The 14,653-nt window shown below is 42.7% G+C and overlaps 1 protein-coding gene across 4 annotated transcripts in view; it reads left to right on the top strand.

Moving 5' to 3' along the window:
• LOC140122506 (alpha-1,4-N-acetylglucosaminyltransferase-like) overlaps positions 1-14,653 on the top strand; it is a 142,574-nt gene that overhangs the window by 31,714 nt on the left and 96,207 nt on the right. For 2 of the 4 annotated variants that reach the window (XM_072143445.1, XM_072143443.1), the window contains exon 3: positions 10,482-11,965. The exons of 1 other annotated variant lie outside the window; for it this stretch is intronic. In XM_072143445.1, coding sequence (XP_071999546.1) covers positions 10,482-11,054 — 573 coding nt within the window. In that variant the 3' untranslated portion in view covers positions 11,055-11,965. Of the gene's footprint in view, positions 1-10,481; positions 11,968-14,653 lie in introns of those variants that run through there. One more of the 4 variants, XM_072143444.1, reaches the window with a different exon arrangement.

Below are 14,653 nucleotides of genomic sequence, written 5' to 3' on the forward strand. Positions count from 1 at the left end.
TTACAATTTTACAGGAAAAAAACGAATATAAAGAAAATCTCACTTGTTTTTACATCGCCATCTTTTCGGAGATATAACTTTAATATTTTTTAGTTGACAGAGCTGGTTTAGGGCTTATTTTTTATGTGTTGAGTTGTCCTTTTCAGTGGTACCATTTTGGTGCACATAACTTTTTTTTTATCACTTTTTGGAACATTTTTGTGAAGGGATTTTATGAAAATTTACATTTTTGTCGAGTTTTTCGGGTTTTGTTTTCACGGCGTTCACCATACGGATCCAATAATGTTTCTGACTTATTGTACAGATTGTTACGGATGTGGCGATACCAAATGTGTGGGAGGTTTTGGTGATTTTCAGGTTTTTTTACTTTATTAGATGTGTATAGGGAATGTTTGTGTTTAGGGGACTTTAACTTTATTTAATTAATTCTTTTTATTAAAAAGTGTGTTTATTTAGTGTTTTTAACTTTTTTTCTTTACTTTTACAGGTTAGCTTGAACAAGCGATCCACTGATCGCTTGTTCAAGCTATTCTTCACCTAATACAGTGTAATACACTATGCTCAGTGTGTCACTGAGAAGGCAGGACCCGGCTCCCCGGGAAGGAGATCGCACAGCCCCGGGCACTGGCAGTCCCGGGGCTGCAATCGGAGCCACGGACCCCCCCCCCAGTAAGCGCCGCGGGGGAGGGGGGAGGATTCCAGTTAAATTCCCCTGACACGCCATTCAGGAGCCGGCACCAGAAGTTTGACGCACTATTACTGCATTTGCGGGAACGCACCTCCCGCCATGCAGTAATAGTACATCAAATGTCGGGAAGGGGTTAATAAAGACCATTTTTTCTTTTTTGTATTTTTAATTCAGCATGCTTATTATATATAGAGACAAACAGTAATTTTTGGTCTATTTTTCTCTTTAATCCCTGTTCCATCTTCTCTAGGTGTTCTACCAACTTCCTCCCCCACCTTTTCTAACTCTAGTCTATCATAACCTTTTTCCTTGAATTTTTCTATTAGTTTATTCCTGTTAATCTGGTAATCCTCATCAGAGCTACAGATTCTTTGGCCTCTAACGAACTGGCCTTTAGGGATCCCTTTAAACACTCGTGGGTTATGAAAGCTTCTCCTGTTTAACAAATTATTACGATCCGTCGGCTTAGAATATACGGTTGTGGCTACAGTGCCATCCATCTGTCTCTTAACCTGTCAGTACCTGTACAGCAACTACGCAACCACAACCAGGCTTGGCGCTAGCTGTCAGACTACGTAAGTGGTGGCCAACTCACCCTGCGACGTCCCTGCGGGCTAAGGCCCTGCCTAAAGCAGATAAACCGCACTGACAAGTGATCACTGGTGCACAGAATACTAGCACAAGTCTGAGACAGGGAAGGTGGGATAACACCAGGAGATATACAACACTGATGGACAAACAACAGATACAGACAGACAATTAGACGCAACCGGGTCAAAACCAAGATGGCAGCAAAGGTAAAGAATTGTATAGCAAAATAGAATGGTCAGTTGGCAAAGAAGAAGTCGATACATAGTATAGCAAGAAAAAAGCAAAAACACTAGATTACACAGGATACTGAATAACCAGCACCCAATGAAGGGGCTGGGCAGAATATAAAGCAGTAATGGACACTACCTCCAGCACTGACTGGCTCATCATTTAAACCGCAGCTGCAGACAAAATGAGTTCAAAGACACACCCAGCTTTCCCAGGATCAGAAATGGACCTTTTAATCACAGGCAGATCTGGGTGTGGTTTTGCAGCAAGAAACCTGAAACCAGATCCCATCAGAGCAATTTGCACATTCTGACATAACCTGAACGTCCAGGTAACAAATTTGACTCTCTTGAACCTCAGCTGAAAATTCAATTAATTCATGACAGGAATTAAGATACACGATCCATTCTTCCAATTCATCTTTTGTACCTCTCCAGCACAGAAACACATCATCCACATACCTTAGACAAATTTTGACAAGATGGGTGTGTCCGTAGAGGTCCGGAGAGGTACTGATCCTCAAACATAGACAAACTTGGAGCCAAAGGGGACCCCATAGAGGTCCCATGTAGCTGCAAGTAATGCTCCTCTTGAAATCTGAAATACAGGCAGTCCCTGGGTTACATACAAGATAGGGTCTGGAGGTTTGTTCTTAAGTTGAATTTGTATGTAAGTCGAAACTGTATATTTTATAATTGAAGTTCTGGACAAATTTTTTTCTTTTGCCCCAGTGACAATTGGAGTTTCAAAATTTTTGCTGTAATTGGACCAAGAATTATCAATAAAGCTGCATTACAGACACCTTACAGCTGATCATTGCAGTCTGGAACTATGGTAAAGCATTTAGAGAGTTGCACCAGAGATCACAGTGGGCAGAGGGGTTCGTCTGTAACTATGGGTTGTCTGTAAGTCAGGTGTCCTTAAGTAGGGGACCGCCTGTAGTTCCTATTAAGGATAATATCCAACAAATTCATAATGAAGTTGATAAAGGCATTAGACAACTTGGGATCCTCCCCCAATTTTTCCCCTTACTACTTACAGTCCCTCCTGAGTTGGAATATTGGTATAGAGGCTCTTTATATGTAAAGTACAAAACAGAGTGACATCCGTCAAATGTCAGATTCCAATTTACAATATACTTTATGATCAGATAGCTGTGACTTTGCTTCCTGTATATAAATTTCCCTATCCCACACTGCGGTGGCCCCTACCCCCCCTTATCCGCTTTTTTAATGATGATAGTATCATCACCAGACAAGTTTTTAATAGCTTTAATATCTTCCCTTTGAGCATTTGTAATATTTTGTCTACTACCTTTTTTTTAACTTTATCCCATTGTTCTAATATTTCACGACTAACCACCTGTTGCAAACATTCTAAAGCATTACATGCTACTTCTGGATCAATTGAACTCCGCATTTTAAGTTTTTCTGGGAACCTTTTTGAACATTCCCATTCATATTTTCATTAATACCAAAAAACATTTTACTTCTAATATTTCTGCAAAAGCCATGGAAGACGGCCATAAAGACAAATTTTTGTATATCATATGTAGGTACAAAGCCTAAACTTTTGTTCAAAATCTCTTTTTCAGAATCAGACAGAACCCTAGAGGACACATTAACAATCAAGTCCGTACCTTCATGAATCCCCATTATTTCTTTTTTTCGCTTGGTTTTGGTTCTTATTTGTACTTTTCCATCCATGTCCTTTGCAGAACTCTGATCTTTCCTTGGTTCTAAAAAAGAAGCTTTTTGCTTTTGGGTTTCTCTTGCCTGGGGCTGTATGTTTTCATTATCTGATAGGGTCGTATACAGACTTGTATATGAATTGCATTTGTCAGGCTTTCTCCGTTTCCGTTTAACTGTATTAAACAAATAATCTTATTTAATCCGTTAATAATCTTGTTAATCTGACCCAAAGAAACGCTCAGGGTCTATTCCGATAAGATTTTTTATGCGACTAGTGCAGTGTTTGCTAGCTTTATTGGAAGGTTTATCACTGCTAGTAATGTGGTAGCGCTAGGAGCTGCTTACTTTAGTGCAGCATTAGTCCATCTTTTACAGCTCTTTACACCGTAATGCAAAATGTTACAGTTATCAGAAAATTGTGATAAAGAAATATTTTTTTACAACAAATTTAATTTTAAAAAAATAAATTAAATTAAATCTGGGTATGAATCTATTGGCTACAAACCAATGTTGGTTAAAATGTCCTTGAAATTGGTATATAACCTATCTCATATCTTAAGTAGTATGACTATAATCTTCTAGTCCTTCAGTTTTATTCCAAATTCATACGTATTACATGTATATCTTCCAATGGAGTCCCTTGACTTGTTGAACCATTAACGCGCTTGGATGTTAGTCCTTAACATTCTCCTAGTAGCATATCCTGCTATATAGAGAAAAAATATACGGACATAGTGTAGACAATTCCACCAATTCAATCATTTATTTTCAATTCTACTCACAAAACATCAGATAAAATGCGCTATAACAAATCCACAAGGATGCCAAATCATTACCCGACCCTGGGTTTCGCTCGTCAGCTTCTTGCGGGGCATCTTTTTTCATTCATTTTTTTAGATTTTGTTTTTTTTTAGTTTTGGTTCAGGTTTCTTGGAAACAATAATAACAGAAGCCTAACGAATGAGGTGCAAGCGTACAATGATGGAAACTTTAAGTCCATTAGATTTACGTTATCATTCTACACTACAGTATATGAAAGATTTGTATAAAGCAAGTCGGAAAATGTTCTGAATTACCATATAAACTTGAGTATAAGCCAACCCGAGCATAAGCTGAGACCACTAATTTTACCACCAAAAATTGGGAAATCCTAATGACTCAAGTATAAGCCGAGGATGGGAAATGCATTGATCACAGACCCCCCCCCCCAGTATATAGCCAGCAAGCCCGCAGTATTATATAGCCAGCAAGTCCCCAGTAGTATAAAGCCGGCCTGCCCCCAGTAGTATATAGCCATCCTGCCCCCAGTAGTATACAGTCAGCCTGCCCTCAGTAGTATACAGCCAGCCTGCACCCAGTAGTATACAGCCAGCCCAGCCTGTCCCCAGTAGTATACAGTCAGCCCAGCCTGCCCCTGTAGTATACAGCCAGCCCAGCCTGCCCCCAGTAGTATACAGTCAGCCTGCCCTCAGTAGTATACAGCCAGCCCAGCCTGCCCCCAGTAGTATACAGCCAGCCCAGCCTGCCCCTGTAGTATACAGCCAGACCAGCCTGCCCCCAGTAGTATACAGCCAGCCTGCCCCCTGTAGTAAAAAATATACGAAAAAACGGCTCAGCCAAGCTCCAGGCAATGCATTTGAAATCCTTTATTCGTGCAACATTAATGCAACATGCACGATGCGGGGATACAGCAACCGCTAACGCGTTTCGGGCAGGTTAACCGTCCTTAGTCATAGCTAACACACAATGATCTGACAAACATTAAATAGTAAAACCAAGCCACTAAACCCCGACCCCAAACGGAAGTCAGTTTACAATCAAGGCCCCGATAGAAACACACACTGAGCATCAATACATGCTATAATTGCAACATGGTAAGTAAGCCGCTGTTAAATATAATAATATGACATAGCAATAGATATAAATACTGTGCATCTCATTATCAGGTAGCGTGTAGTAGCGTGTCACTCGATCGTAGGGTCATGTGACCACGCCGTCTCCATGGCGAACTGCATCGCCTTATCGGCGGATAAATTGTGCGTGTCACGTGGAAGGAATAACGTGACCGCGCCGTTTCCATGACAGCTTCGTCAGCTGACAAGTAGTCATGGACACAAGACGCCTAAGGAGAGTGAAGAGGAAATGCTCATTCGGCGTCGCCGCGGAGATCTGAAGGCGCTTGGAAACCGTGGACTTGTATTCAAAAACAGGGTCCGGTATGCGGGATCAGTGCAGCGAGGCCGAAGGCGCTTCTTCTTAGGTAAAATTTGGTGGGGTGGGCATCTAAAATGCAAAGAAAAAATTTTTTTAGTGGCTAGGAAAAATTAAAATTATGACATATTCAAAAGTATTAAAAACAAGAAAAGGGCTCGTACAAAATGGAGGGGCAGAGGTAGGAGAACAACATGAACAGGTAAGTAAGACTAATGGGTCACAATAATATATATATAAAACATGCTTGTTAGAGTAGGAAGGGGGCTCAATAGTGATACATGAGTTCACTGTGGATAACAAGTTTCCAAGGTGAGCATCCAATATGCCTCTCTGTTGAGTAACTGGGATGTCATACTGCCCCCTCTAATACGTTTAGTCATCCTTTCGAAGGCAAATGTTTGCAGAGAGCTTACATCCCTTTTGTGTGTCTGGACAAAGTGCTTTGAAGCACCAGACAAATTACGGCCCAACGGGTTAGAAATATCATATAGATGCTCTACAAATCTTGTTTTAAATTTACGCATGGTTTGCCCCACATAGATCAAATTACACTCGTTGCAATATATAATATATACTACGTTGTTAGAGTTGCAATTGATAAAGCCTTTTATCGGGTACCGTCTCTGACCACTACTGTCGGTAAAAAACTTGGTCTTGTCCAGGGCAAATTTACAAGTTGTACAATCTAGTTGACCCACATTTGTAGAAACCTTGTGTGGATAAACATGTGTGTTTTGCCTTGGGGGTAAAAAGCGATGGTGACAGCAAGTTACCCAAACTGTGTCCCCTTCTTGACACAATCCTACAGCCCTTGTTCAAAATCTGTTCCAAAATAGGATCCGAATGTAATAATGGGATATGTCGGTGGATAATCTCTGAAATGGCTTTGAATTGTGGGCTATATTGGAGTACCAGAGTAGGGGTGGAATTCGAAAATGTGGAGCCTTGTCTATTCAGAGATGTATCATCCTTGTGTGGAAAAAGTAGTGTCTGTCTATCTTTTGTTTTGACTCTACTGTAAGCCCGTTTAAGGGACCAGTTTGGATAGCACCTCTTCTTCAATCTCCTGCAGGCATTTGAAGATTCCATATTAAATGTCTCATCTGTGCTGCAGTTACGTCTAATACGTGTCAGTTCACCAACAGGAATTGCCTGAATTGTATGCAAGGGGTGCTGTGAACTAGCATGCAAAATAGTATTGCCCGCAGTGGGCTTTCGATGTGTGGTAGAGTCAATCCTATACCCCGGCATGCCTGACAAATGCAAATCAAGGAACACAATCTCACTAGGGTCCATCGTGTAAGTAAACCTCAAATTACATGTGTTGGTGTTGAGGCATTTTAGATGCCCACCCCACCAAATTTTACCTAAGAAGAAGCGCCTTCGGCCTCGCTGCCCTGATCCCGCATACCGGACCCTGATTTTGAATACAAGTCCACGGTTTCCAAGCGCCTTCAGATCTCTGCGGCGATGCCGAATGAGCATTTCCTCTTCACTCTCCTTAGGCGTCTTGTGTCCATGACTACTTGTCAGCTGACGAAGCTGTCATGGAAACGGCGCGGTCACGTTATTCCTTCCACGAGACACGCACAATTTATCCGCCGAGAAGACGATGCAGTTCGCCATGGAGACGGCGTGGTCACATGACCCTACGATCGAGTGACACGCTACTACACGCTACCTGATAATGAGATGCACAGTATTTATATCTATTGCTATGTCATATTATTATATTTAACAGCGGCTTACTTACCATGTTGCAATTATAGCATGTATTGATGCTCAGTGTGTGTTTCTATCGGGGCCTTGATTGTAAACTGACTTCCGTTTGGGGGCGGGGTTTAGTGGCTTGGTTTTACTATTTAATGTTTGTCAGATCATTGTGTGTTAGCTATGACTAAGGACGGTTAACCCGCCCGAAACGCGTTAGCGGTTGCTGTATCCCCGCATCGTGGATGTTGCATTAATGTTGCACGAATAAAGGATTTCAAATGAATTGCCTGGAGCTTGGCTGAGCCGTTTTTTCGTATATTTTGGATACTTTACCCCAGCAGAGGGGAGGCCCGTGCCTCGCTCGGCATGCCATAACGGGAGGTGAGCTGGTTTTTGTTTATACCTCTGCCCCCTGTAGTATACAGCCTGCCCCCAGTAGTATACAGCCAGCGCAGGCTGCCCCCTGTAGTATACAGCCAGCTCAGCCTGCCCCCAGTAGTATACAGCGAGCGCAGCCTGCCCCCAGTAGTATAAAGCCAGCCCAGCCTGCCCCCAGTAGTATGCAGCCTGCCCAGCCTGCCCCCAGTAGTATACAGCCTGCCCAGCCTGCCCCCAGTAGTATACAGCCAGCCCAGCCTGCCTCTGTAGTATACAGCCAGCCCAGCCTGCCCCATGTAGTATACAGCCAGCCACCTGTAGTATACAGCCAGCCCAGCCTGCCCCCAGTAGTATACAGCGAGCCCAGCCTGCCGCCAGTAGTATACAGCCAGCCCAGCACTGGAATGTCCATGCGGCCTCCAATATGTTGGCCGCACTGTACAACAATTAAAGTCCCGTATGAACAGTCATAGAAGCAACACCGCTAATGGCTATGTTAAACATAGCGTCTCAAGACATGGTCTCACACACCACCAGAAAAATGTCACCTCCTACACAATAATACCCATTGAACAGATTCCTGATGGGCACGACCGTTTCAAAAAATTATGCCAAAGGGGGACATTTTGGATCTTTAAGATCAACTGCCTCACCCCATATGGCCTTAACGAATCCCTGGAAAACCATTTCTAAATATACATCATCAATCCAATTCCATATCTTCCACATAATCCCTTATCCTTCCTAATAATACCCCCAATTAGTAATACCAGTTCTCAAATAAACCACACATTTATATTTTTATCTTATGTACAACATTCTATGATGATATAATATTATGGTATAATGAATAACATAGGCTCTCAAATACCGTTGCTTTTATTCTGTAATTCTCTTATACTTTTAATGTTCAAATTGTATATGGATTATGTGTTATGCTACCACACTTTCTTGCTATTTTTATATATTAATATATCAATATATATATATATATAATTTATATATTCTAACTCCCATCCACAACCTCAGTTATACTATTACTTATACACCCTTCCCCAACACAGTCAATATCCATCACAAACTTATCATTTATAAGATTCATTTAAGTCTATATGACCACCAATTCATACAACAGTCCATCACATGTCTATATTACCGATTTCCGACTTCCGCGACATGCCGCTCGCATGCCCCGACTCGGATACATCGCTCACCACTCCGTACGCCGGCTGTCCCTTGCCGCGCGTTCTGCGCATGCTCCAAACCGAAGATGTCGTAACTGATCCCGGCAGACATATTATTGGTGTCTGTTCAGTGAGCGCACACGCCCAGCTCTCCCTTGGCGCGAGCTCCTCCCCTCCCTTTCATTTTTAACCCTGGCGTCCCCTAGTCTCCTGTCAGCCACCGGGATAGAACTACGCTTCTCCCGCGCTACAGGTAAGCTATAGCTCTGCCTTCTCCTTTATAGTAATCAAATCTACAGCAAAATCTGTCACATTGACATACTTATTTATCTATTTAGTTTTATTCTACTAGCTCTCTTAACCAACCCTGTGAGCCATTTACTCACTTATGATCTTTGCCTGGCAATTTTTAACTACTCATGTCTTCCCTCAACAGAATGTATCACCTTTTATCCTTAAGGTAACCTGCAATTTAATATCAACTATTTCCACATCTACCTCATATTTCCATTATTTCCTCTACAATTGTACCCCTTTCCTAGACACACTCTCACAATCATTATCCCCCATATATGAGTATATAGACCCTCCTTTTTCACATCCATCTACCCTTTTCTTCCATCGCTATCGCATGGTCTACACTATACCGACATACAATTGTATAATTTTTATTTTTAAAAAATATATTTTTTAATGTATATTTTAACGTATTTTATATGAAATTTATGCCCTTTTACCCTGTCTCTATGTCAATTCTGTATGTATGTAAACTCTATTTTTAGTCTCATTTCACTTGAGAAAGGAGTCCCTGATACTCCGAAACGCGTTGTGTCCCGAGATTACCAATAAATGCTTCACTTTACCTCATATGACGTATCCTTCTGAACCTGAGTGTGCGCCACATCAGAAAGTATCCAACCCACCACGTCTTACCCCTATCCTGACCGTCCTGGCAACCGCGTCTCGATATCCACTATCTGAGGGCAGCACCCCTACCAATACAACTGAGCGATAACTAGTGTTGTGCCTAATCTAGCACAACTACATCTGGTGAGCCTCAGTCCTTTTGATCACTTGTAAACATCACCAGCTATGTTTTACTAAAAAATTACTACTCTATGAGCGCTACCCAGTCTCTCCTTGTTCGCCTTTCTTTCCTCTCACACTTAAACAGTTAACACTCATGTTTTCAGCACTGATCAAAGGTGTTAGTGACGTTGTCTGCTGAAAAATCACTCGCCCTTAGAGGAAATCAACCATTAAAATTAAGCATGATAAACCAGGGACACCTACTCATAGATCCATAAATTTGTTACCTATGGCCTCCATCATTCAAAAATCAACTTTTAAAATTATACTAATGAGCCAAAGGTGCTCTGAGGGGCAAAGCTGTTACACTATCTCTACCTCCCCTCTGTTCCATTAGCACTTCCATCCTCCCTCTGCCTGCTGTGATCTCACAGCAGCAAAGGAAGTTTCAGCACAGGGTAGGAGAGGGGAAGTGTCCTGCACAGTGTAACAGCCTATGAAGCTGCGGCACAGAGGGACTGTAGTAACATCCTCTGGAGTCCTCCTGGCTCATTAGTATAATTTTAAAAGTTGATCTTAGGATGAAAGAGGACATAGATAAGAAATATATGAAAATTATCACAGTCAAAATTCCTCAAGTTTATCATAGATTTTGATGGTAGATTTCCTGGTGGTAGATTCATGAAAATGCACATCAGTAGTCCAGTAGTAATAACAATCATTTCAAATTGTCAGTCAACTAAAAGTTCCTTTTTATATTTTCAGATTAATCCACAACAGGAGAGTTACTGGACTCATGTCAGTTCTGATGGCTGCAGATTAGCTCTGATCTGGAAATACGGTGGAGTTTATTTAGATACAGATGTCATCTCCATAAGAACCATCCCTAAGCAGGACTTCCTGGCATCAGAACACTCAACATCCACCGGCAATGGTATTTTTGGGTTTTCTCCTCATCATCCTTTTACCCAAAAATGTATGGAGGACTTTGTGCAGAAGTACGATAGCAAAATATGGGGACAACAAGGTCCAATTCTTGTTACCCGTATTATTAAGACGTTTTGCAAAATACCATACTTTAATGAGAAAGAAGATACCATGTGTGGAAACATTACGATTTTCAATCCCCAACGTTTTTTCCCGGTGCCCGATGGGGCATGGAGAAGGTACTACCAGGTATGGGATCAATTACCTGAGTTCATGGACTCCTTTGGGTTACATCTATGGAACTCCATGAATAAGGGACAAGTAACAATGGTACCTGGTAGTAACGTGTTAGCAGACCATCTTCACAAACAATACTGCCCATCCACATATGGAGAAATGCCTAGACACTGAACTTCACACTCTCTGTGAACGGCTATTTTTTGTTGTATGTATATACTGTTTAGTTTTTAGTGTATTTGTAACCCAAAATTCTGATGAAAACTAACTAAATTGTCAGGTCCAACTGGGCTCAAGAGGCTTAGGGGCCCATAAGGAGTCACTTTCCCATATGAGAAATCTAGTAGTATATACCATTCATTATAGTCAGGGGCCTGTGACCAACTTTGCACTGGGGCCCATCAGCTTCAAGTTACAACAATGTAATTTAATTGTACAAACTACCAACTAACTTTGGTAACTATAAAATGGTAAAGCTTCAGAAAGGAATCTGATAAGATCCGAAACATAGAACTTGAACAAAGTACCGTGTCAAGGAGATATTATTCTTGAATGTGTGAGATTTGTTGAACTATTGGGCAATTACTATCTTTGTTGAACTTTATGGCAATTGGCATCCATTGAAGCGTCCAGGCCTCGTTTACAACATCCTGGAGATCCTTACAACCTGATAAACTCTGACCTGCAGAATGTTCTGTGGTGACTTCAAAAGCCATTTGGTCACCTCTCCTCTGCACCTACCCCCACCCCTGAATCTAGGGATTTGGAAACAAAGAACAGTTTAAATATTCCTGGACTCTCCCCCCTCATTAAAACTTTGCCCAATCCTGAATGACTCTGTGGACTAATTAATGAATGGGAGGCTCTGAAACCTGAACCAAACTGAGAAGATATAAAACAATATGAAATACAGGAATTGGTGTTCACATTTTGGGGGCTGCTTGACAAGATGAGTGAGTTCCTCATTTCTCCCACCTCTAGGGGATCAGGATTTACTTTAAGTTGTACGTTTCTGTTATTTTTCTCCCTTTTTATTTTATAACTGTTTTGCCGTGTTTTGTGTCATTTTATTTTGTAATTCTTTTGTTTTTAATATCTTTTTATGCACTGACCGACTTTTTGTAATTAAAGATTTTCACTTTAATTTTGGTCCCTGTATGCTCTGCGAACTCATAGCCTTGTGAAGTGTGCTTAGCTGTGTGATTGCTAAAGTGCTGAGTGTGCATGTCTAGTGGTGTAACAAGGTGACTGCTTGAGAAGCAAGAGTTGATGTAGAGTGGGATACATATTGGTCCCAGTATAAATGCAATAAGTGGTGGCAGTGGGTCAGGGGTGCTGGAGCTGTATGAGGTGTGATTTATGCTCAATTTGAGTCCTGAGTGAAAGGTGAGCGCAAGTTTGAGTAGGCTAAATTAACCCGTACAGTTGCACGTGAGGCGGCGGCGTCCTCCCCGTGACATACCGACATGTATGTTGTAAAATTAAATGGCAGTGTTGCCCATTTTCTGTGGTATATATATGCAATACCCCTGCCAACACATCGGCAAGGTGGTAGTTGCGAATAGTGTCCTCTACATGTCAGGAGTAGAGATGAGCGAACATACTCGTCCGAGCTTGATGCTCGTTCGAGCATTAGCGTACTCGAAACTGCACGTTGCTCGAACGAATACTTCGCCCGCTCGAGAAAATGGCATCTCCCGCCGTTGTGATTTTTGGCGGCCAGAAACAGAGCCAATCACAAGCCAGGAGACTTTGCACTCCACCCAGCATGACGTGGTACCCTTACACGTCGATAGCAGTGGTTGGCTGGCCAGATCAGGTGACCCTGGAATAGACTAGCCCCTGCCCGCGCTGCTCGGATCATTCTCTGTCTGGATGCCGCTAGGGAGAGAGCTGCTGCTGGTCAGGGAAAGCGTTAGGGTGTTCTATTAGAATAGTGTTAGGCAGGAGTGATTCTACAAGAACCCAACAGTCCTTCTTAGGGCTACAATAACGTTTTATTTTACTTTGATTTTGGTTTGCCTGTGGCTGGGCTTGCTGCCATTAGTAGTGCAGCTAGTACCATATTGTGAGTAATTTGCTGGGAGACTTGCTACCGTTGTGTTTAGGTCTTAGTGACACACATATCCACCTCAAACACCGAAGTGGGACAATTTATTAGGGGTTTGATTTGAACTAGGCACAGTCTGCTGATTTATATTTTTGTACGTTTATTTTTTTTTATAACTCAAAGTAATCTGGCAAAGCAGTGTGCTTTCAGTGTAGACTAGAAAATAGCCATAGAAGAACCCCAACGGCTTATTTAGGCCTACAATAGCGTTATATTTTACTTTTTTTGGTTTGCTTGTGGCTAGGCTTGCTGCCACTAGTAGTGCAGCTAGTACCATATTGTGAGGAATTTGCTGGGAGACTTGTGACCGTTGTGTTTAGCTCTTAGTGACACACATATCCACCTTAAACACCGAAGTGGGAAAATTTATTAGGGGTTTGATTTGAATTAGGCACAGTCTTCTGATTTTTTTTTTCTACATTTATTTCTTTTTATAACTCAAAGTCATCAGGCATAGCACAAAATCCAGTTGTGTGCTGTCAGTGTAGGTTAGAAACTAGCCATAGCAATAGGATAGCATTGTTTTGTTTAAAAAAAAAATAAATAAAAAAATAAACACAAAAAAAAAAGTTTTTTTTAAAGTTTACACTTTAATTTTGAAAATGTTTAACCCGAGGGCTAGGGGTAGAGGACGAGGGCGTGGACGTGGGCGTCCAACTACTGCAGGGGTCAGAGGCCGTGGTCCTGGGCGGGGTGAGACACCTCCTGCTGATGAGGGATCAGGGGAACGCTGCAGAGCTACACTCCCTAGGTTCATCATGTCTCAAGTTACTGGGACTCGTGGTAGAGCACTGTTGAGGCCAGAACAGTGCGAAGAGGTGATGTCGTGGATTGCGGACAATTCTTCTAGCCATTTGTCCACCAGTCAGTCTTCCACGCAGTCAACCCATGTCACCGAAATCAGCACTCCTCCAGCTCCTCCACCTCAGCCTCCTTCCCCCCAGTCTGCCCCCTCCCAGCAAAATTTGGCATTTGAACCGGCATACTCTGAGGAACTGTTTTCTGGACCCTTTCCACAGTCACAAACCACTTGTCCGGTTGCTGCTGAGCAATTTTCCGATGCCCAGTTTTTCCACCGGTCGCAGTCTGTGGGTGATGATGACATTATTGACGTAGTGGAAGAAGTGTGTAAAGAGGTGTCGGACGATGAGGAGACACGGTTGTCAGACAGTGGTGAAGTTGTTGTCAGGGCAGGAAGTCCGAGGGAGGAGCAGACTGAGGGATCGGAGGATGATGAGGTGACAGACCCAAGCTGGGTTGATAGGCAGGGCCAGAGGCAGGGCCAGAGCTGGTGCATCAGCGCCAAATGTTTCCCGTAGTCAAACTCCCGTGGCGAGGGCTAGATTTTCAGAAGTCTGGAGGTTCTTTAAAGAAACACTGGATGACCGACGGACTGCGGTGTTCAACCTGTGCAAAACCAGGATCAGCAGGGGTTCCACCACTACTAGCTTAACTACCACCAGTATGCGCAGGCATATGAATGCTAAACACCCCACTCAATGGCACCAAGCCCGTTCATCTCCGGCCGGGCACACCACTTCTCCTTCCCCTGTGTCATCTGCTAGTCAGCCCCCTGTCCAGGACCCCGGCCCAAACACCTCCCATGCGAAAACCCAATCTTCGCCTCCACGATCCTCCACAGCATCCACCAGACCTCAGACGC

This window comes from Engystomops pustulosus, chromosome 3 (genome assembly GCF_040894005.1).
Source record: "Engystomops pustulosus chromosome 3, aEngPut4.maternal, whole genome shotgun sequence".
NCBI classification, from domain to species: domain Eukaryota; kingdom Metazoa; phylum Chordata; class Amphibia; order Anura; family Leptodactylidae; genus Engystomops; species Engystomops pustulosus.